The sequence below is a fragment of the Podarcis bocagei genome (genome assembly GCF_964188305.1).
Source record: "Podarcis bocagei genome assembly, chromosome: 10".
Lineage (NCBI taxonomy): Eukaryota > Metazoa > Chordata > Lepidosauria > Squamata > Lacertidae > Podarcis > Podarcis bocagei.
In genome coordinates, this window is record NC_138135.1 from 59,366,573 (window position 1) to 59,389,584 (window position 23,012).

The 23,012-nt window shown below is 44.2% G+C and overlaps 1 protein-coding gene across 1 annotated transcript in view; it reads left to right on the top strand.

The window, feature by feature from the left end:
• The first annotated feature begins 1,969 nt into the window (after positions 1 to 1,969).
• KCND2 (potassium voltage-gated channel subfamily D member 2) overlaps positions 1,970 to 23,012 on the top strand; it is a 291,460-nt gene continuing 270,417 nt past the window's right edge. The window contains exons 1-2 of the mRNA XM_081211639.1: positions 1,970 to 2,626; positions 5,046 to 6,212. Coding sequence (XP_081067765.1) covers positions 5,098 to 6,212 — 1,115 coding nt within the window. The 5' untranslated portion in view covers positions 1,970 to 2,626; positions 5,046 to 5,097. The remainder of the gene's footprint in view (positions 2,627 to 5,045; positions 6,213 to 23,012) is intronic.

Consider the following 23,012-nt stretch of genomic DNA (forward strand, 5'->3'; position numbering starts at 1 on the left):
CTTCTCCCTCCTACAGCTATTTGGATCTGTAAAAGCTTCTTGGAGTGTTGGGGAACCCCATTAACCAATGTTAGATGGAGAACGGGAGGAGAAAGAAACATTTCTTTCCAATGACTGTAATTTCCTTAGGTTATTTTAGGTTTAAGCACACTCTTGTGCAATTCCCACTTTCTCTAGGAGGGTCCCCTGATCTTCTGGAGAGGCTTTTTTTTTGGGGGGGGGAGAAAGTGCCTTCAAATAAGATGATGAGAAAGGAAACATTGCTTCCATTGTCTTCATTAAGTTTCCACTAGTTATTGGCTTCAGTTAAGATCTGTAGCTAAAATTGCCCTATTAATTCTTTTTGTGGTTCTACTGCACTTTGTCTTCTTTACATTTATACAATAGTGATTTACCACCACCACTGCTTTCTCATCATTCAGCACATCATCATCTTAACCTAGGATTTATACAATTTTGAGCAATAGCTCAGTTGCTTAGCGCGTGGTACTGATAATGCCAAGGTTGCAGGTTCAATCCCCGAATGGGACAGCCGTATTGCAGGAGTTGGACTAGATGATCCTCAGGGTCCCTTCCAACTCTACGACTCTAAGAACTGAAAGATATACTAGATTCCAGAACTATATTCCAGCAAACTTCTCAGCTGTGACCCCAGTAAGCAAGGCTTTAGTGAGGTGGGTGCTGCACAGTACACACACAGGGCAGGACCTTCCTGTTTTGCCTTAAAGGTAAAGGTAAAGGGACCCCTGACCATCAGGTCCACTAGTGACCGACTCTGGGGTTGCGGTGCTCATCTCGCTTTATTGGCCGAAGGAGCTGGCATACAGCTTCTGGGTCATGTGGCCAGCAGGACTAAGCCGCTTCTGGCGAACCAGAGCAGCGCACGGAAACGCCGTTTACCTTCCCGCCAGAGCGGTACCTATTTATCTACTTGCATTTTGACGTGCTTTCGAACTGCTAGGTTGGCAGGAAAGGATGGGCCACCCCACATTGCGGCAGAATGAATATCAGTAGGAAGAGCACCATGTGTTCAAAGTTTGACTGTGTGGCATGTGGTGTACAGCTTAGATGCATGTATGATTACATGCATTATGATTCGATTACATGCATCTAAGCTGTACACCGCATGTCACACATTCCTGATTTGCCTCAGGCGGCATAATGGGGTGGGTCGCTTCTGGTTCCTCTATATACAATTAAATTCCTGATTCATATATTCTTGGGAAGAAAAAGAGAGGAGAGGATGCCTTTTCCCGACATCAAGTTTTTATGCAGATATAATTTTTGGACCAAGAAGCATTTCAGTCCTGTAACATCACCCCAGACAACAGGTATCAACCATTTCTGAAGTTGGAGCCATGAAGGTGCAGCGGAGACTTACTCGTCCTCTACGCGCCATCTAGCGGTCAAAAAGAAAGGGATTCTGGTTTTCCAAAGCGGACGGCGATAAGCGAAGATGATTTGGAAAACGAGAGAGAGAGAGAGAGAGAGAGAGAGAGAGAGAGAGAGAGAGAGAAACCTCCCAGGAATGACGATCATTTTCGAAAGCTGGTTCAAGGCGATTTGGCCAGCGGCTGCAAAACACAGCGAAACATTGCATAACCTCAGCTTAGTTGGTTGACATTTGCAAATGGGCATTCTTGGGAATCCCACAAAGTTTCAGAAATATTAGAAAAGGGGGGGGGGAGAAACCACCTTCTGCAAAGACTCATTCAGAAAACGTGTGTGGTGGGGCAGACGGACAACCAAGGTGTCGTCTGCGTGATTCCGATGGGGGCAGAGCGACACACACACCCCCGCTGCCCCTTCGCCTGTGTTGCCAAGCCGGAGTGTGCACCGATTTGCAATTCTCTTTGTTCCTCTCCGGATCGATGCCCTCCTCCTCCTCCTCCTCCTCCGCACCGGGACTCCCTCCGCCTTCCCGCCCCCCCCCCCCGCGCCGCCCCAGTGACATTTGCCGGGTGGGAGGAGGCGAAAGAGGCGCCTGTGTGAAATCATAACCTGCAGCAGCAGCGGCGGCGGCGGCGGCAGCAGCAGGGTGGGCTTCTCTCCCCTCCTCCGCCTCCTGCTGCCGTCTTCCCCGCTTCCTTCTCCGCAGCCCCGCCAGCCCCGAGCGGCGACAGGAGCGGCAGCAGCAGCATCCTCGGCGGCGGCAAGCAAGAAGCCCCCCTCGCCCGGCTCTGCCAGGCATGGGCCACCCACTGGAAAGGCAGCAGCAGCAGCGAGGAAGAAGCCGGTCTTCGCCCCCAGCCCTGCCCTCCGCCAGCAGCAGCAGCAGCCCGCGGCATGGACGGCGGCAGCAGCAGCAGCCCTCCGACTGCCTGACTGGAACCGCCGCCGCCGCCGAGCAGGGCTGGTTCCTGAGAGGAGGAGGAGGAGGAGAGGAAGAAGAAGCGGGTCTGCATTGAGCCGCCAGCAGGCGGGATTGCGTCGCTCTCGCCACACGCCCACCGGCCGCCCCGCCGCCCGCCCGCCGCCGTCGAACTTGTTGCTGAGGGGAAGCGGCGGGAAGAAGGGGCGGGCGGAGGAGAAGCCTCTCGCGGAGAGAGGTGGCGGGGAGAGACGCACGCGCGCCCGCCACCTCCATGCCAAACGGGGCGCCCCGGCCACGAGGCGACTTCGCCAGGTGAGGAGATACTGCAAGGGAGGGAGGGAGGGAGGGAGGGACGGAGCCCACCTCAGGAAAGAGACCCCCCCCCCTCGCCTCTACACACACACACACCGGTCACACGCCCCTACTCCATATTATTAGGAAGCCGCACACACACACACACGGGTCAGCAACGGTTTTGTTTTTTTTAATGTTTAATTCCATCTCTCTCCGCCGCCGCCGCCAGAGGTTTTGGGCGCCGCGCCACCTGCTCGGCAGCATCAAGTGGCGGGGAGAGTTTGCGAGGGCTCGAGAGGCGCCCAGGCGAGGCGGCGCGGAGGGAAGGCGCGCGCCTTTTTTCGCTTTTTTTTGGGGGGGGGGCGGCGGGCGAGGCGAATTCGGGCGAAGGGGGGGTTGCAGGAAGCGGGAGGGGTGGGGAGAGGAACAGAGAGCGCTCTGGGCTCCCCAGAGAACTGAGGCAGTTTATTTGCTTTCTAATCTCTTTCATTAGATTGTTGGGGGGGGTCCCCCAAGGGGGGGAAAATCACATCCCACCAGCCCCCTTTCCTCCCTGAGACTACAAAATGAACTTCCTGCCTATGTCCTCCTGCGCCCCCCCCCCGCGTGTCCTCGGTTTCATATTGCCCATAAATCTCTTTTTGTGGAACTGTTGCTGGAACTGTTTGCTTTTGCGCTGCGTGAGCTGTATTTTCCCCTCTCCCTCCTAGTATCTTCGGACTCCCTAAGCTTACTTATTTTCTGACATCCCTGTACTCCCTAAGGCATGGCGGGGGCAGGGGGGCAGATGTCCCCCCTAGGTCAAGTAAAACAATAGAAATAACTAATTGACCTATCACGTCGGTTCTGCCCCCCCTAACCAAAGTCCCGCCCCCCAACAAAGTCCTGCCTATGCCCATGCCCCAAGGCACCCACAAACACCCACACTTGCTCATAGGACCCCAAGGTGTCTTCAACCTTTCCTGAAGATGGTCAGGCATGAGATTTCCCTCCTGCTCCCCAGACACCCACTGACCCTCCCTTCCTCTTCCTGAACTATGAATACTCTAGTCTAGCCTAACTCAACTGCATTTGCAAACTCAAATCAGTTTAGTTCCCCTCTACCCAAATCAGCACCCTCAAGTTCCATCCCTGTCCTCTCAGGAACAAACTCCCAACACCTCTCCCTCCCTCTCTTCCCCTCCAACTTCTCCTTCATTTCCCTCCTCCCCGGCCTATTACGAAGCTCCTGTCTCTCCATTTAATAAAATATGCCCCCCACTCTTCAAAAGAACCTCTCCCTCAGTTTCCTACTTTTACTCCTGCACCCACAACTGGTCCTTCTTCCTGAACTTCTGCCCAGAGAAAGTCACATTTTGACTTTCCCTAATTGCTCAATATGCCCATCTTGCTTACTAAGGTACTCTGTTTCGATTTTCCTCTTCACCTTCCCTAAGACAACTTGCAGAATCCAGGTCCCATTTTCTTCTAAACACCTGTTCCTTCAATCACCTGTTCCTCAGGAGTCAAACCGTCCATCCGCAAGTTTTCTTAAAAGAAAGCTTGTCTTTCCCTAACTTTTAAGTTACTGGTTTGCCTTTATCCCTCTGCCCTGTTTCCCCAGAACAGGAGGAGTCTGGAGAAGGTGAGTGATGGGTTGACATGATGTGAAATCAGCTGTGAACTCAGAGTGGACATCTTCTTCCTAAGCCTGCTGTTTCCTAATGAATGGATGTGGGAAAATTAGCAAGTGTTCCTTCAGCAGCATAGCATAGATTATACGAAAGGGAACATAGCATAATCATCTGTTCTCTCTCTTCATTTCCAAGCCAGATATTTGCAGCTGATGGCTAATGTAGGAGTAGGTGGGAAGGGATTTGGGCTTGGAGTGCATCTCCAGGAATCAGGACAGTACAGGAATTGTTCCTAGCTAGTAAATTGCGCCTTTGGCCTGGAATATTATCTAACTGCTTCTTATTGGACCTGGCAGGCTGGCTGACTGATTACCTCTTGCAGCTGCTTTCCTATTGCTGTATTTTTGTGCATGTGGAGATTTCCTTATCAGGAACCAAGTGGTAGAGACAGGAGGTGCCAGTTTGAGGATTATAGTACTACGTGACATCTATCCAGCTACCATCAATAGTTAATATACAAAATCCGATTTCTTAGTCTGACTTGAATAATGATGGAATGGTGGCAAATGAGAGAAGGTGACATAGAGTAAGAGGGGAGAAATGGGTAAGGTTTTTATTATGTCCTCAGAGTATGTTGATACTGCTCTTCACTCTATGAAATGATCCCAACAGTAGAACATCAAGTAACACATCGGTAGACTAAACATATAAAATAATAGAATGATAAAATAAACCTCAAAGCAACAGACATAAACATAGAAATTTATATTCTTTGGAAATAGCAGGCATCCTAATTTCTTGGTACATTTTGTTTTTTTATGCAGACTGGATTATTTCTAAAAAGAACCCCTGGGCATACCAGTAGCAACTTACACCATGGCAGCAGGAGTAGCAGCATGGCTGCCTTTTGCTCGGGCAGCTGCTATAGGATGGATGCCGGTGGCCACAAACCCCATGCCGACTGCCCCTCGCCAAGAGAGGAAGCGTAGCCAGGACTCTCTGATTGTGCTGAATGTCAGTGGCACCCAGTTCCAGACCTGGCTGGATACCCTGGAACGCTATCCTGACACGCTGCTGGGCAGCTCAGAAAGGGATTTCTTCTACCATCCTGAGACGCAGCAATACTTTTTCGACCGGGACCCTGACATCTTCCGACACATCCTCAATTTCTACCGAACAGGGAAGCTACACTACCCGCGTCAAGAGTGCATCTCAGCCTATGATGAGGAGCTGGCCTTCTTTGGTATAATCCCCGAGATCATTGGTGACTGTTGCTATGAGGAATATAAGGACCGGCGGCGGGAAAATGCCGAACGTCTTCAGGATGATGCTGATCAGGATAATGCCGATGAATGCAATCTGCCCTCCATGACAGCCCGGGAGAGGATGTGGCGGGCCTTTGAGAATCCACACACCAGCACGCTGGCCCTGGTATTTTACTATGTTACAGGCTTCTTCATTGCCGTCTCCGTCCTTGCCAATGTAGTGGAGACAGTACCCTGTGGGCTAAGTCCTGGTACCATCAAGGAGCTGTCCTGTGGAGAGCGCTATGATGTGGCTTTCTTCTGCCTGGATACGGCCTGTGTCATGATCTTCACAGTTGAGTATCTGTTGCGTCTAGTGGCTGCCCCGAGCCGTTACAAGTTTGTGCGTAGTGTCATGAGCATCATTGATGTAGTGGCCATTATGCCCTATTACATTGGTCTTGTGATGACCAACAATGAGGATGTCAGTGGGGCCTTTGTAACACTGCGTGTCTTCCGTGTATTCCGGATCTTTAAGTTTTCCCGCCACTCGCAGGGTTTGCGCATCCTGGGCTACACTCTGAAAAGCTGTGCATCAGAGCTTGGCTTTCTCCTCTTTTCTCTCACTATGGCCATCATAATCTTTGCTACGGTCATGTTCTATGCTGAGAAAGGCTCAACGTCCACCAAATTCACCAGCATCCCTGCAGCTTTCTGGTATACCATTGTCACTATGACCACCCTTGGGTAAGTGCATATTGGTTTTGGTAGCTACCTGAGCAGAATATAAGAAAAGCCATGTTGCTATCATTGCTTTTCCGATTTTGTGTTTCAAAATTGTGTGAGGAAAGTGACAATGTACCCCTGTGTTTTGATCAAGGATGTGCCTCTGATCTATCTGTCTGTGGTGATGTGGAGAAGTATGGGAGTTCTCCATCTCTAACTGAGCACAATAATGAGAGGTCCTTGCAATTGTAAGATCGCTTTAATTTTAATATTTTTCCTCTTGCATATTGAGATCCCAGTGTTTAAATTTCCATTCACCTACTTCGGTTTGAATGTTAGCGAACAAGAGGTGATGAGTTACATGCTTGAAATCCAATCTAAAATTTGGTGATTTTGCTCTCATGTTAGTGTTGGACCAAAATTGTAAATTCTTTTAAAATATTTTAAAGGTGAATGTATCTGTCCAAGAAAGAGTAAGTATATTTTTACAAACTTTAGCCTAACCTCAGGAAAGTCAATATTATTCTCCAACGGAATCAGAAATGGGATGATACCTACCAATTTACATGCATTTATGCCAGTGCTGGTATATCAGAATGATATATTATGATGTTTGTACTTAATATGTGTTAAATCTAAGTCCTGCTAACTTTGAAAATATAACAACGAAAATTTCAAACCCATAATAATATAGTGAACTTTTTGTGGGAAGTCAAACTCTTCTGAAACTGCAGCAAATTTAACAATGACATTAATAACTGGTGTAGTATTGTATTTCTAAAAACATGTTGTGTAAATATATTTGCTTAAGATGGAATATGATACAACATTAAAATCTATGGTTCAAGCGCTGGATTTGACCTGAGGAGGTAAGTCAATTCTAGGGACATTCTAGTCATTGTATTCCCAAATCTTTGCAAAACCTTAGTCAAATGTATGGCTTAAAAAATGTAACCGTATTTATCTCATTTCAAAATTTTCATTGCAGCAACATCCATATAAACTTATTTGCTGAAGATAAACTTTCTCTGTATCAGAATTAATGAACTCACAGATTATGTTTTATATAGAAAACCATTTGCAAAGCATTAAAAATGTGCATAAGTATACTGCTATCATTTTCTATTCAACAATGGTATTGGCTGATAAGGAAAATTATTATTGAGGTAAATCCTGAACACTGAAAATATTGTTCTTGCAGAGGACTTGGCATGTCAGTAATGGGTAGTGATCTAGTTATACAGGAAATTGGTAGTCCCTCTCTATATGTTACATTATTATTATTATTATTATTATTATTATTATTATTATTATTATTATCCATTTTAATGTTGTTTCATGCATAGGGCAAAATACAGTCAATTAAGCTCCATTACTTTCAATAGAAGAGATTTAAGCAAGTACTTAACTCTCCCATTGAAATCAGTGCTGTGTAAAAGTGCTTAACTCTGGCTTGATTGTACATACAAATTAGGTTGAAATTAGTAATGATAATGTCTTTGAAAAGGAACCAGTCATGAATAAACGGGGGCAGGGAGCTGACTTTAAAGCAGAAGGGTTGTATATGTTGGGAGTACTGAATCCTCTTCCACTCAACAGTTTATTTCTCCCCAACTCTTCCATTCTGTCGCTTTTCTCCCAGATAGGCAAACCTAGTTTTGGAGCATTGGAGATAAAAGTGTTTGGGAGGTGGGACTGACTGACTGTGGGAAGAAAACAGTGAGACAAGGGAAGCCTCAGTACCTCCCACCTGCTCACTCTTTGTGCTCATAAAAGTAGACCCACATCCTCTGTTTCTGATGGGATTGAGGCATATCTGTGTCATTCCTATATATTAGACCAAAGTGTCTAATGAAATGTCTAGTTTTGCACTCGGGGAAATATTATCAGTAGCATTTTTTAAATAAGTGGTACACAGTGTTGATCTAATATTTGCCATAACACTTGAAGAAGCAATGTTGATGCAATATTTGCTGCAATACCTGAAGAAGAAGAAGAGAAAGTCTGGTCAGTAGTTGCTGTGACTCACATTACGTGCAGGACATGTTTAAATGACTGCATTGATGGTAGTATCTGCTTGTTCTTGTCCATGGTGCTGAAGAGACACTTGTCTTTTGTTACATCGCCTTGCCTTTGAATTTCCCCCATGTTGTTGTTATTATTTAGTGGGATGATGGCACCAGACACTTAGGAAAGTAGGTAGTCTGATATGCAGATAAATAGAATTTTTCTCCTTCTTTGCTCCTTAAACACTAGTTAGACCACGTTGCGTCTTATGACAAAATGTCCATTGTCCCACTGTGTGATACTTTATAAAGCAGCTTTCCTACTTTTGTATGATACCCCCTTTCCCTTTTAGGACCACCTCTATGGATATTCTTAATGCTCTTAGAGAGAAGGAGTATTACTAGTACCAATAATATGTATTAATGTTAAACTTGGCTTGAAGGGGTGTTGACAAAAAAGCACTGTGTAAGTTTTTTGTGGTTCATTACTATACACATCAACCGACTGACTGATTCAGTTTATCTTTTCATATCAGTTCTTTGCAATTATAGTGAAATTATAGCAAAACAGTAATCTCAAGAGTAATTCCTGCACCCCACAAATTATATTTTCATTTGGGACAAGGCCAAAAGAAGGAAAAGTAGAAGCAAGAGAAAGCAAACTCAAGGTTGTTATATATTATTCACTTCTAAAACTCAGTGTTAAATTCTGCAGTTCTCCATTAGACAAAATTATCTTCAGTTTACATGGCTGGCTTAAAGCCTATTTAAGGACATTAAGATTTGTTTGTATAAAAGAATGTTTTAATTATGGACAAAGTGAAATGAACTACACTTTGCTTAGTAACTTCTCTTGAATGCTATAAAACCACATGAAGGTTTCTGGTAAGTAAACAGCTAAATTTTGTACATTGTAGAAAATGAATATGGGCTTTTCTGAAATAGCAAGGATATGGAATGAGAACTTAGTCATGGAAAAGTCATAATGCTGGGAGCAAAGCCATATTTCTTTATGATTGCTAGACAATTTACCAATCTTATAAAAATGCAAAAATTACATTTTCTTTTTTACAGAGCACTCCTCATGTTAAATATTGTCATATTTTAGTCTCCAAAAACAGCTCTAATAATACAATTCTATGCATGTTTACTCAGAAGTCACAATATGTTCATTGGAACATATTGCACAATACTTCAGCCTTTTTCAAGGAGTTAAGTGAGATGTTAGAATAAAAGCTTGGACCAACTTTAAAGTAGATCAGAAACAATCTTGTTTAGCTGTAGTCCAGCTTGAGATAGCTACAGTACTGTTTGCCACTTTTTATTGATAATTCAGTGTGGGTCGAATCTATGCTAATTTGTAATGCCAGAGATCTGGTAAATAAATCAATAATGCAGATTTTAGTAAAGTATGGATAAAGTAAAAAAGCAAAAACAAAACTTTTTTGTTTAATTAGTATTGCAGTTTATGAATCATCACTACATTTTTTGCAGTTAGTAACCAGGCAAAAGTAATTATCTAGGCAATAATACATAGAAGTATTATTAGTATTATTAGCTATTTCAGTGTCTGATTATATTTCCACATAGAGGTGAATGGTAGACTTTTTTGAAGGTGATTTGCAAATACATCCTTGGTCTTTTGTTGCTTTCCAGCTGTGAACTGCTAGCCCTTTATGTACCAAATATATAAAGCTGCTATTTGTTTATATTATCGTTTTGTTTAAAAGCAAACAGTGGCAGCCTATCAGTTTGACGCGAAACAGTAGCTTTTACAAATTCAGGGGACACGACAAACATACAGAAGTATATAAGTGCTGCCTGACAGAAACCCGTGAGCTTGCATAATGTGGATGGCAGTGGAGCCTACATAGAAAAGTGGGGGTGGGGGAAGGGTTTAAAGAAATTAGAAGACTGATTGTGTGGCTCTATTAATCAAGTTAGTGGCTAAGTGCACTTTGAGACACAGAATGTTCATGCGTCAGTTGAAAGTATCCTCTCTCCATCACACACACAATGGAGGTCAGAGGCAGGAAAGGGAATCAACCTGCACACACCCCAAACAGCTTATAGAAAGTATCCTGGAGAAAGAGAGAATTAAGGTTGGATTGGAGAGATGCCTTTCTCATCACTAAAACTACACGTCCTCCACTCTGGTTTTGGCCTGGCAGTCCTGCAATGCTATATAGAACAGAGGGAACCCTTTTCAGTGGGTAGGTGGGTGAAGAAAAATGATGTTATTATACCTTTTCAACTCATGAAACTTGTCTTCTCTCCTCCCCACCAACACCATTGAACAGTATTGCAAGGCTTGTGTTATTGACTGCCTGGAATTATAAATGGGATACACTTCCCAACATTTTGTTGCAGGTGTCACTTGTTACTATAGTAATCTCACCTCCAGCATCAGAGGCATCCAATTATTTCTAGCCAATTTTTCACGGAAAAGAGACAGCCCCCAAAGCCCACAAAACTGCTTTATTTCTCAGTTCTGTATCCCCTGCCTCTGACCACTGCAGCCTCTCTTTTGGCCATCCCTGCTTAAAACCTCGCTGCTAACGAAGTCCCCTTTTTGGTCATTCTTGCTGTATTTTTGTGTCACTATTGCTAAGTTGTCTCCTTCTGTGCATTTTTACTGTGCAGTTATCTATACCTATCCAGGTTTTTGACGAAGCCCCCCATGATATTCTTGCAGAAAAGCTGGTAAAATGTAGATGAGGTAAGTGTTAGGTAGATTTGTAGCTGGTTGATTGAACTAGCCCAGATTTTACTCACTAATGGATCCTCATCATCCTAGAAAAAAGTGACAAGAGGGGTGCCTTAGGGTTCTGTCCTGGGCATATTGTTCAATGTATTTATAAACAGCTTGGATGAAATGCCCCAGCCAAGGGAGGAAATAGTACCACACTATTCTACCTTGGTCAGACCACATCTGGAGTACTGAGTCCAGTTCTGGGCACCAAAGTTTAAGGATATCGACAAGCTGGGACATTTGCAGAGGAGGGTGATCAAGATGATCAAGGGTCTGGAAGCCAAGTCTTATGAGGAATGGTTGAAGGAGCTGGGTATATTTACTCTGGATAAGAGGAGACTGAGTTATGATAGCCACCTTCAAATATCTCAAGGGCTCTCGCATGGAAGATGGAGCACGCTTGTTTTCTTCTGCTTCAGAGGGTAGGACCCTAACCAATGACTTCAAGTTACAAGAAAGGAGCTTCCAACTGAACATCAGGAAGAACTTTCTGACAGTAGGAACAGACCCCCTCGTAAGGTGGTGGACTCAGCTTCATTGGAAGTTCTGAAGCAGAGGTTGGATGGCCATCTGTCATGGATGCTTTAGTTTGGATTCCTGCATTGCAGGGAGTTGGACTAGATGACCCAGAGGGTTCCGTCCCACTCTACAATGCTGTGATTCTAGGGTTCTAAGAATGTACTATTTATGATGCAAAGTCTATGGATTTTAACAGAAGAAAGTTAAAAAGCCAAGATGAAAAGATTGTGTAAACATGAGTTTTATGAAAAAAAATGGTTAGAAATATATTACTTTTAATGTCTGAATTAATTCAGCTTGTAACACACATTATAATTATGTAATTTGATAAGCTTCCTCTTTCAGGTTTACAATCAAGGGCAATGACTTGTGGTCCCAGGGCAGAAACACACTATATTCAAGGGCTGGAGAATTGGATCTGTCTGTCAGGCTGAATCCTTATCTCCCAACACACCGCACAGCTCATGTTAGACAGATTGGTGGGGTTCCCAAATGGTTGATCAGCTGATATTAGGTGATCAAATCTTGCCTAGTGCTCTGCAAGTTGTGTTCTAATGACGAGTAAAACAGCCTATCAAATGCCTGAGAGCAAAATTCACATCTGATGCCAAAAAGATAGTAACAGGTGGGGCATTCTGAGAAGGGCATTCCCATAGATTGGAGACCACAACCAAAAAGACCTAACTTGTCACCACTCTCTGAATCTGTCATGGAGGTTGCATATGGAGGAGGGCCACTGATTTAAATTTTGGATCAGCTCAGACAGAGAACAAAGTTTACAGGTGGGAATATACCATGGAGAAGGCCAGGAAGAACTTTGAAGGTCAAAGAGTTTGTAGTAGTTGAAGAAAAAGAACACATGCTCAATATTATTCCCCTAACAGATAATATAGTATTTTGATGACTTGCTGATTTCATGAAACTGCCATGGCTTGAGCGTTGTGTCACCAAGTGTGAGTTTGGTGGCAGGTACGGTAATTCATTTTCCTTTCCTTAGATTGGAAGCAGATGGAATCTGGTGTTTTGGCAGTTGAGTCATTATGAGTCAGAAAATAGCAGTTTGACTGGTGCAGTGGAGACCAAAAGCCAAAACAACAAATATTTTACTGCAACACTAACAGCATGAGCTGTCATGTATGATAATGGCAGCTAGGATATGATTTATTAGTCTTGGACTATTATTTAAGTGATGTTCCGGAGTGTTAGAACGAGATTAAAAACCTGACTTAAAATAACAGAAAAATCCAGGAATCCAAATGAGTGTTACCTCATTTCTTGTCCCCATTTGTTTTTACAAAAATACTGAAACATTTATAATACTGGTGACTGAAATGTTCTTACCAGGTTGGAAAAGGGAGCTGTAATATGAAGCACAGTGAAATATAAAAAAACCTTTGCAAATAAAATATTTATCTGATATTTTGTTGACATGAACAGTATTTTACAAGCACAAGAGAAAGTACTCACCTTGTTTATTATTTACCAGGAAATTTTGTTCATCTTATTGCTTTCTTTGTCATATAGGATTTTGTTCCTGGAGGTTACTCAGTATCCACAGAAAAATCCCTTCTTTATAGAAAACCAAGTGAGAAGAGAATCAGTATTTATATGGCAATTGTTTTAAAACAATTAGGAATTAATAAACTGTCCAGAACTAGTGATACAGTTGCAAATGCATATATTCAAAAACAAGCCCTTTCCATCACTGTGGTCCAACATTTGGTGGTCTGCTTTGGTGAGAATTATGCTACCTCCTTAAAACATTTTAAAACCCCTTATTATTATCCAGCTTATCACAGAAAACATTTCCATCTTTCTGAAAAAGATACTAATGTGGAATAGATGTGAAAACAACCCAATCAACGCCCCACCAAATAAATTCTCAATATTATACCTCACCAGGATTAGGCAGCTTTCTTTAAGCACACACTTAACTGAAAAGTATAAAAGCATTTTGGATATAAGAAGCATCCTGCAAAGCAAATTTCTGGATGGAAGTAAATATTTATGTGATCAGGGAACAAAGTGCTACCAGATATATCAGTGTTTCTGATATAAAGCAATCAATGCATGGACATGACATTCTGCCAGTGTAACTCAATACACAACCAAGTTAAGGGATGTATTTTGCGTTAGACAATCTGGTGCCATGGGCTTCACTAGGACAAAATATGTGCTCTGCTATATATCTGGGAGTAGATCTGATAAACAACTATGACTTAAATGAAAATCCCAGGTATTATACAGACATCTTTAAACAAGAATGAACTAATTTAGTATATTGGGGCAAAGTGCTCTCCGCATTTCTATGGCATCTATAAACCTTATTGCTGTGATGTTTGCAGGAGCTTCATTTATTCACACTATATGTCTTTCTCATATTTGTTTAATCCTTTTTTATGAACACAGTCTATGTATGTATCTCAAAGCTGTACCTGGACCCATCCCAAAGACTCACTGCAGATTACAGTGGATTAAAAATACTACATTCCATTATAATCCGAAGAAATTAATTTTAACAGCTATAAACGTAATACTAAAACACTGAATCTCCCTCTACTGGCTCAATTGTTACCATTTTCCAATAAAGTCCTACATATCGTTTACACAAATTTACTTCCATGGGGTTCAGCACAGGGGGCAAGAATGGCTGTCATTGGTATCTCTGTTTAGGCGACTTGTTCCAAATCTAATGGCATATTATATAGCCTAATTCTGTTGATAGCCTCAGAGTTCCTAAGAACATGAAATACCTGAGTGTGGAATCATGTAACTATATGGGATGTATGTGTTTTGAAACTTCCCTAACAGCAGTCTAAGCCCCCAGGCGTGTTGGAGAGGGTTTGGGTTTCCTCCCCCAGCACTAGCCATTCGAAACACCAGTCATAGGGCATTTCTGAGAGTGAGGTCAAAAATGGACAGACCTGGACCAGGCAAGGAGTTGGTGGATCCTAAGCTGGTCTAGCTACCAACAGTGGACCTGGCATGGGCCTCTCTGCTGCACCAGCCTAGAGCTACTGCAGCAAAAAGGGGGAAGAAACTACTCTCCTCCCCACACCTTCCATTGTGGCCAGCATAAGTGGCAGAGCTCCATTCAACCCTACACTCCCAAACAGGAGTTAGGATTGTTTCTTTAAGCAGTTATATAATAAATCTGTAGCTGGTTGAACTTTGGCCATGCAATAAACTCAATCTAGACTAAGATTACCAGATTTTTTTCAAAGAATCCGGGGACACTTTTTTTTTTTAAAAAAAGAGAGAGACAGAGAAAAAGATATTTTAAAAAAGTTATTTTTAAAAAAGAAGAAGTAATATCTTCTCTTCTGTGGTCTCCTCTGTCACACAGCCTTCCTCTGGGCCCCGACCTGCTCTCTTGGAGTGCTAGCCTCCATGGAGTAGGCTCAGGTCGGGCCTGGGCTCGGCCACGTGTCCTTGCCCTCCAGGTGCTCACCTACCTCTCCTCCTGAGCAGTGGCAGCAGCGCAGCAAGGTTGGGACTCCACTCTTTTTTCTCCTTCCTCTTTCTCTCTTCCTTCTCCTCCTCTCCTCCTCCCTGCGTTGACTCCAGGGTTTTCCTGGCCCTGGAGTGCCGCTGGGCAGTTGGGTCATGGGGGGGGGTCAGCGGTTCCCCCAGTTGACACACCGGGCATCCCTGGTTCCCCCTTGGCAATGGCGGTGGCAGTCTCAGCAGCCCGGAGCCAGCCTAGTAGTGCAATTGACTCTGGCTGGCTTCAGGAGCTGCTCGCTGCCGTGGCGCCCGCCATTTTGCCCTGCCAGAAGTCCCCATATTGATGTGTCTTGTGCCTTTGAACCAACCACGCAACATTCATTCCTTACTAATAAATCTACAACACTTAAAATATAAATCCAGGGACATTCTGGGGACGGATTTTGTCCAGAGACAGATTTGTAAATCCAGGGACTGTCCCTGGGAAACGGGGACATCTGGTAACCATAATCTAGACAAGTGAAGCTTGGTGGCAATGCTTGATGTTCCATGTCACATGGCCAGTGTCTACACACATCTAGCTCTTCGCATGGTTAAAGCCACCACATGTGCAGTGTCTCCTGGATAATATACAGTCTTCCAGTCCTACCCTATGAAGTTTGTCTGAAACTTTAAGATGTGTGGGTGAATGTGGAATCACTGGCATACCCAATGTAAAAAACTCTTGAGAGTTTCATGATAGGTGGGCTGGGAATAACCTTGCGAAGAGCCTTGAAAGAAAATTTTATATTTGATATGGTAGAAAAGATGGAGTGGAAAAGGTGATGTGATTGAAGCAATTACCCAGAAGAATGGCTGTTACCTCTAAGCTTGAATAGATAGAAAGATGTATGATGAGGTCTGGGAAAAGCTGGAGAATGGGAGACTGAAGTAGTCAGGTAGAGGCTACATATTAAAATTAATAGCATGGCTACAACAATGCTTTGGCTGAAGGGGCAGCAATTCAGAAAGATGCTACAATATTGTAATGGGGAAAGGGACAACCTGGCACAAGAAGGGGGAGAATGTGATTCATCAGCATCCAATTGTTATTCGTGTACTCCCTAGATAATTTACTTAATGAGTCCCCTTATAAATATAACAAATAAACAAACTTTGATTTTGTTTGTAATCAATATTAATAATGTAGGTAAATAATACCATGCTGTCCATTTAATCTATTGCCTTAGTAGAACAGCAACCACAGAGGCAGAGTGAGTGATAGCATTAAGCTGATCTCCAGAATAACACCATAATAAATACACAGATAAAACTAACGTGGACCATAGTGCAGGCCGAGCTTCAGAGAAACAGGGAATTCTTTGTGGGCCAGTTCAACATTCTGTCATGTAGCTGGACTCCAATCCACTATCAGATCCTATTTCATGGCAACCATGTAAAGGAATAAATAGGTTGGGGGGGGGGGTTAACAGCTTTACCAGTATTGCTTCCAAATCACTTAGCTAATCGCCTTCTTGTTAGATCATGACATGATAACTAACATTCCTGATTCCATTAATCAGTTTCTGTGCCAATTATTCTAATACTCGAAGGTCATTTTACCAAGAAAACTATACTTAAACCATTTTAGTTACTTTGTTGTTGTTTAGTCGTTTCCGACTCTTCGTGACCCCATGGACCAGAGCACGCCAGGCACTCCTGTCTTCCACTGCTTCCCACAGTTTAGTCAAACTCACGTTAGTAGCTTCGAGAACACTATCCAACCACCTCATTCTCTGTCGTCCCCTTCTCCTTATGCCCTCCATCTTTCCCAACATCAGGGTCTTTTCCAGGGAGTCTTTTCTTTTCATGAGGTGGCCAAAGTATTGGAGTCTGAGCTTCACGATCTGTCCTTCCAGTGAGCACTCAGGGCTGATTTCCTTAAGAATGGATAAGTTTGATCTTCTTGCAGTCCATGGGACTCTCAAGAGTCTCCTCCAGGACCATAATTCAGATAGTTTACCGTATTTTTCGTCTTATAGGGCGCACCGGCCCATAGGACGCACCTCGTTTTTTGGGGGGGGAAGGAATGAATAAAAAAAAATATCCCCCCCCGCCGCGGCTGCCGCCCCAAGCCTTGTGCACACCTGCCCGAAGCACGGGGCACCCTACGAAGGGTTCCGCGTGCTTTGGGCTGCAGGCTGCCGCCCCAAGCCTCTCGCGCTCGACGGGACCTTCTGCCAGGCGCGCAAGGCTTGCGGACACTCGCCCGAAGCACAGGGAGCCCTCCGTAGGGCTCTCCGTGCTTCGGCCGACAGGCTGCCACCCCAGGCCTCGCGTGCTCAGCGGGACCTCCTGCCGGGCGCGCAAGGCTTGCGGACACTCGCCCGAAGCACGGGGAGCCCTCCGGAGGGCTCCTCGTGCTTCGGGTGACAGGCTGCCACCCCAGGCCTCGCGCGCTCGGCGGGACCTCCTGCCGGGCACGCAAGGCTTGCGGACACTCGCCCGAAGCACGGGGAGCCCTCCGGAGGGCTCCCCGTGCTTCGGGCAACAGGCTGCCGCCCCAAGCCTCGCGCACTCGGCGGGACCTCCTGCCCGGCGCGCAAGGCTTGTGGACACTCGCCGGGGCTGCAGGCTGCTGCCCGCAAGCCTTGTGAGCCCGTGGGAACTCCCGCTGGGCTTACAAGGCTTGCGGATAGCTTCCTGAAGCCTGGAGAGCAAGAGGGATCGGTGTGTACCGATGCCTCTCGCTCTCCAGGCTTCAGCAAAAGCCTGCATTCACCCCATAGGACGCACACACATTTCCGCTTCATTTTTGGAGGGGAAAAAGTGCGTCCTATGGCGCGAAAAATACGGTAGTTACTATCTGGCACTATATTCCAGCTTTTTGTGGTTTATCTAGTTTCACCAGCTCGGAGTTTTATTGTTGACCATGGCCATGGCTTTTCTTCAGCCAGAACACACCAGAGCTCAGTTCTGGCACCTTTCAGGTGGGCGCCATTGCCCTTATAAGAGAATAAGGGGGGGGGGCGTTTATGGTGAGAATAGTTTCAGGTTAAGAACGGACCTCCGGAACGAATTAAGTTCTTAACCCGAGGTACCACTGTAGTATGTGAACACGTGTTTGAACAAAGTCCACAGCTAAATGCAAGCATACCGTATTTTTCGCCCTATAGGACGCACTTTTTCCCCTCCAAAAATGAAGGGGAAATCTGGATGCGTCCTATCGGGCGAATGCAGGCTTTTGCTGAAGCTTGGAGAGCGAGAGGGGTCGGTGCGCACCGACCCCTCTCGCTCTCCAGGCTTCGGGAACACATCCGCAGCCTAGGCAGCCCTGCGGGAGGTCCCGCAGGGATGTCTAGGCTGCGGATAGCAGCCTGCCGCCCATCGCGAGGGGCACCCTGAAGCAGAGCGCCCCCTGCGCCAGGCAGACATCCGCAGCGTGGGGAGACTTGCAGGAGTTCCCCGCATGGCTCCCCACGCTGCGGATAGCAGCCTGCCGCTCGGCGGGTGGGGCGCCCTGAAGCAAAGCGCCCCTCACGCCGGGCAGACATGGGCCAGCCCCACAAGCTCGGGGGACAGCAGGGAGGCGCAGCGCCGCCATCCCGCTGTTCCTCGACCTGGTTCGGTTTCCCCGACCTGCTTTTTGGAGGGAAATAAAGGGGGGGAATTTCCTTTATTTCCCCCCAAAAAACCTAGGTGCGTCCTATGGGATGGAGCGTCCTATGGGGCGAAAAATACGGTATTTATATTTTTTAAAGATGAGGAGCATAATCACTAGAAGTATTTCAAAGAGAAGGTCTGCCTGACTAACTGTCTCTTTGGATCACTTCGTGTGACAATTGTTCTGCACCTGAAATATATATATACTACTGTTTAATAATGAATATGCTGTTCATACAATATTGGATTGCCATCATAATAAAAGTAACACCATTTCAGGATTTAGACCACTGGAAGTTATCTAGCAGCCACTGTATAGAAAAACAGCATTTCCCTATTTTCACTTTCTATTTATACAGTGAAAGTACTCCTAAGGGAGACTACCAACATCTGCTGTTATAAATTATATTCAAGAGGTGGCATCCTGGTCCACAGCAGGGCTATTAGGTATAAACCAAGGCTTAGAGACAGAAGAACTGTTGCAAACATATTCAGGGAGACTTAACATTTTCCTACCCTACCAACTTGTCTTGTAGAAGTGGGAGAAAATATCTCCCTTTTGCAGTCTACAGATGTACCCATTATTGTGATATGGTGACAATACAAATTATTACAACTGCCTATGGTAGAATACGTCTTCTGAATTAATATTACTGTGGTGTTTTTGTCCCTCCCCCCCATTTTCCCCCAAATTAAAACTGTTTTTTATTAGTTATCACCACCCAGAAACATATCCTTTAAACAGTTTTTGCATCCTGGTGGTAACTCCTGAATCTCTTCTGGGTGAATTCACTCCTCTTGTCAAAAGGAATGTGTTGCCCCATGTTTGTAGGGCAAACTACCATGGTACCATGCTACCATAAAGGGGGAAAGAGGCTAATTTATGTCCACCATTTATTTATTTTTTGAGCTGGTCTTTATAATAAGGGTAGCACAGAGATAGTACAATCATTTTTTGTAATCTCTATTCACTTTCCAACCAGCTAGCTAACATTTCCTTGAGCTGCCTTTATCACTTGTGGACAGGAGCAACGAGGTTGTGCTAAAACGGCTTAGGAATAAAGTTGATGCATTTTGCTATGGTGGATTTCAGCTGCATCATGACTCTTTTGTAGAGGAATGGGAGATATGTTGTCCATCACAAAATAAGAAGAAAGCACTGTACACTGGCTTTAAGAAAAGAGTTTAATCTGGTCACTGATGTGAACCAAAACATTTAAAAATGAACATCACTCTTGTGAAAATGCAGCTATAATGGCATAGGATTTTTCCTATGCATTTACTGTAGAAACAACTTTGGACTGAAGATGATTCATAGCAGCTAAAATGAATGACTCCGTTTTCCCCTTCAGGGGAAAACTGATCTCTATTCATGACTTTTTCCTTGCCACAGAGTTTTCGCAGTACACATAGCAAACTTAGCTGCTGTCTGTACGTTTTCTTGGGCTAAGAAGCCCAGTGAAGGGTCTAGGGCTGTGTGCACAGCACCAGCCAAATTGCTCATGATTACACCAAACAGTTCAGGATGCAGAAGAGTGATTTTGAATAGATGGGTTGGTCCTGTCACTGACAATTTGTCTGGGGATATCACCCAGTTTCGATCTTGCATGAACTCTTTCTTCCGCTGGACAATGTGTGTGCCCCTCTTCTAAGTAGGGATCTCCTCTTGAAAGGTTGTGTCTGTACACAATTGGTCTCAGATAATGGGAGCTGACTGCTGCTATTCTATTCTCTAATATAATAAATTCCACCTATTGGTTTCTTTGAATAGATGAATGCAACTGTGTTAATTTGAGTGCACGCAAGTATGTCATGTCATGAGATGATGGCTCCCAATTCAGGAAATCTCCCACACAAAAAATGAAAAAAGGCTGAAGCCAATTAAAATGGCTGTGACAAAATTAGGATCCAGGATAGCAAGCATTGCTAAGTACTACATACTAGATTCAGAATTTCTACCAATTAAACAACTCAGTAAAAACTTCCCTCTACCTCTAATTTATTCATAATTCTGAAAATGTTCATCCTCAAATCACTCTGCCATTCTCATAGTACTTTCCTACCCAAAGCCCAAAGGCAATAGCTCCCTATCAGAAATTATCCTGACATCTCTTTTCTATCAAAGGGGCCAAGAGAGGAACATTCAGTTGACTACTCACTTTGTATATTATATGTGCAGTTAAAATAAATCACACCTCAGTTTGAGAATCTGTATAGCTTTATAAGTTAAAAGAAGCTTTAGAATATGCTTTATACTTCTTTAGATTAATTTCAGAATGCTACTTATTCATCAAATCTACTTATGATAATAAAGAACCTGAACAAAGATGAATATTAAGATAGAACTGCGCACCAGATGGTAGAAATGTTGGGACAAGTACATTATTCCAATAATAAAAACAGATGAGTTATTTGGATGTTACAATATTCATCAGATACACTGTAATCAACTACATTAAAAACACTTATAATCTCAAAACAACTTCAGAAGAAAGTTTAGCGAGCCTATTATCATATAATGAATGGTAATTTTCTACTCAGATCATTGAGCAGGAAGCTTTATGAGCTACAAATTAGATAGTCTTTCTCCAGGTAATAAAAAATATAAATATCCCAAAAAAAATAAAAGAAAAGAAAGAAAGAAATTCCACCTCTGTATAAAGGAATCAAATAACAGTTGCTTACTACACCAAACTTAATCAAATTGTCATGATTTTCAATAGGTAGCAAAAGTTGTAATAAATGTCTGGTAGAATGTTTGTTCATTCCATAAAAGTTACTATTCTTAATATCAGTATGGAAAATTGATTACGATACCAACCCTGGAGTATAATATATAGCATTGGTGATGCCACCTGAAGATAACTATTGTAAACGGAACACTAGAGAACAACATGCAAATCGAGTTGAAAATATTTGATACTTAAATACAGTGGTACCTCGGTTTACCAACTTAATCCCTTCTGGAAGTCCGTTCTTAAACCAAAGCCATTCTTAAACTGAGGCACACTTTCCCGAATGAGGCCTCCCACCGCCTGTGCCCTTCCACCATTTGGCTTCCATTAGTAGACCGAGGTAAAGTTCTCTAAGCGGAACACTACTTCCGGTTTTACAGAGTTCGTATACCGGATAGTTCGTAAAGAGGGCTGTTCTTATACCAAGGTACCACCGTACAGCTCAGATGATCCGTCAATGCATGCTCCAGCTTTCACAGAACAGGCAGTCCTGCCTTTGTATGAAGTGCTGGTGAACTTTACAAAGAATAGGGAGGAAGAGACAGAATGTAGTGCCTATTAAAATAGTTTTGCTATAGTTTTGTTTGTTTGTTTGAAGGGGAGTAGAACAGTTTGCAGTCAATGAAAATATAAAACAACACAGTGCGACAGAATAAAAATCAAGTATAATAAAATGAATTCCATAAATCCAACACAGAGAAGAAGAAAAAAGCAGCATTAAATTCAATTCCATTAAAATCTAGCTGTTAATTTTTTTAAAAAAACACAGCTAACAAGTGAACAGATAGGCTTCCTGTAGTGGCAATCATGGGTAATGACTTCTAAAATAAAGAGTGCCAGAAGTAATGCAGAACTGTATAAAGTATAACAAGCCAAGGTGTTACAGAAAAGGCAGTTGGTTTCAGACATTTAGGCTGCAGTCCAACCCCCTGTTCTGCTTGACTGTAGGGAGATGTAGTGGTTTGGAGTTACTCGTGCGTAAACTGTCCCCTTTTGGGAGCTTGGCTGCCTGGGTTAAACCGTCTTGACTGCACAGCCCATCTCAGCGTGGCTGCCTCAGTCGCTAGCAGAATCTGTCTGTGGGCGTTTCTTAAACCTTTGCCAGCATAAAAGCTGTTTGACACCCAATCGTCTCCGCCTCTCATTGCGCGGGAGTCTCCTGCGCAGGGAGGGCGTGGGTAGTGGAGGACCAGTGCTCTCCTCACTGACTTCCAAGGAAGAATCCCGGAGCCCTTCCACCTCTTCTCCCATTTGCTCTCCTGGCTCCTTGGTGTTATGCTGATTTCCTTCCCCCTCTATCAAGCTGCATTCTCCCCCTAGTGCTGGTACCTTCCCCTGCAGAATCGGAGAGCCTCTCCTTCTCCTGTTGCTCTGATGTCAGTTTCCTGACAGGAGATCAAGTGGAGGCATCCCTCCGCTCATTTCTGCTAATATAAGCAGCATTCCAACAACAGAGTCCCCCCCTTCCGAATGGGTGGGCAGGAGTCCTGCGGTTGGTATCCCCACCAGCAGAAAGCCCCGAAACAGGACATTCCAAGGGTGAGGTGGAGCTGGTCTAGGATTCACTAGATCCCAAGGCAATCTCACAGCTGGTGTCAGAAAAGATCGGGCCCAAGCTCTGCAGGAGATCTGGGAGCAGGAGGTGTGGTGGGTGAGCCTAAAACATTCTCTATGCAAAGTACTACACCTGGTTGACCACCGTAAGAACAAAATGTGGGAC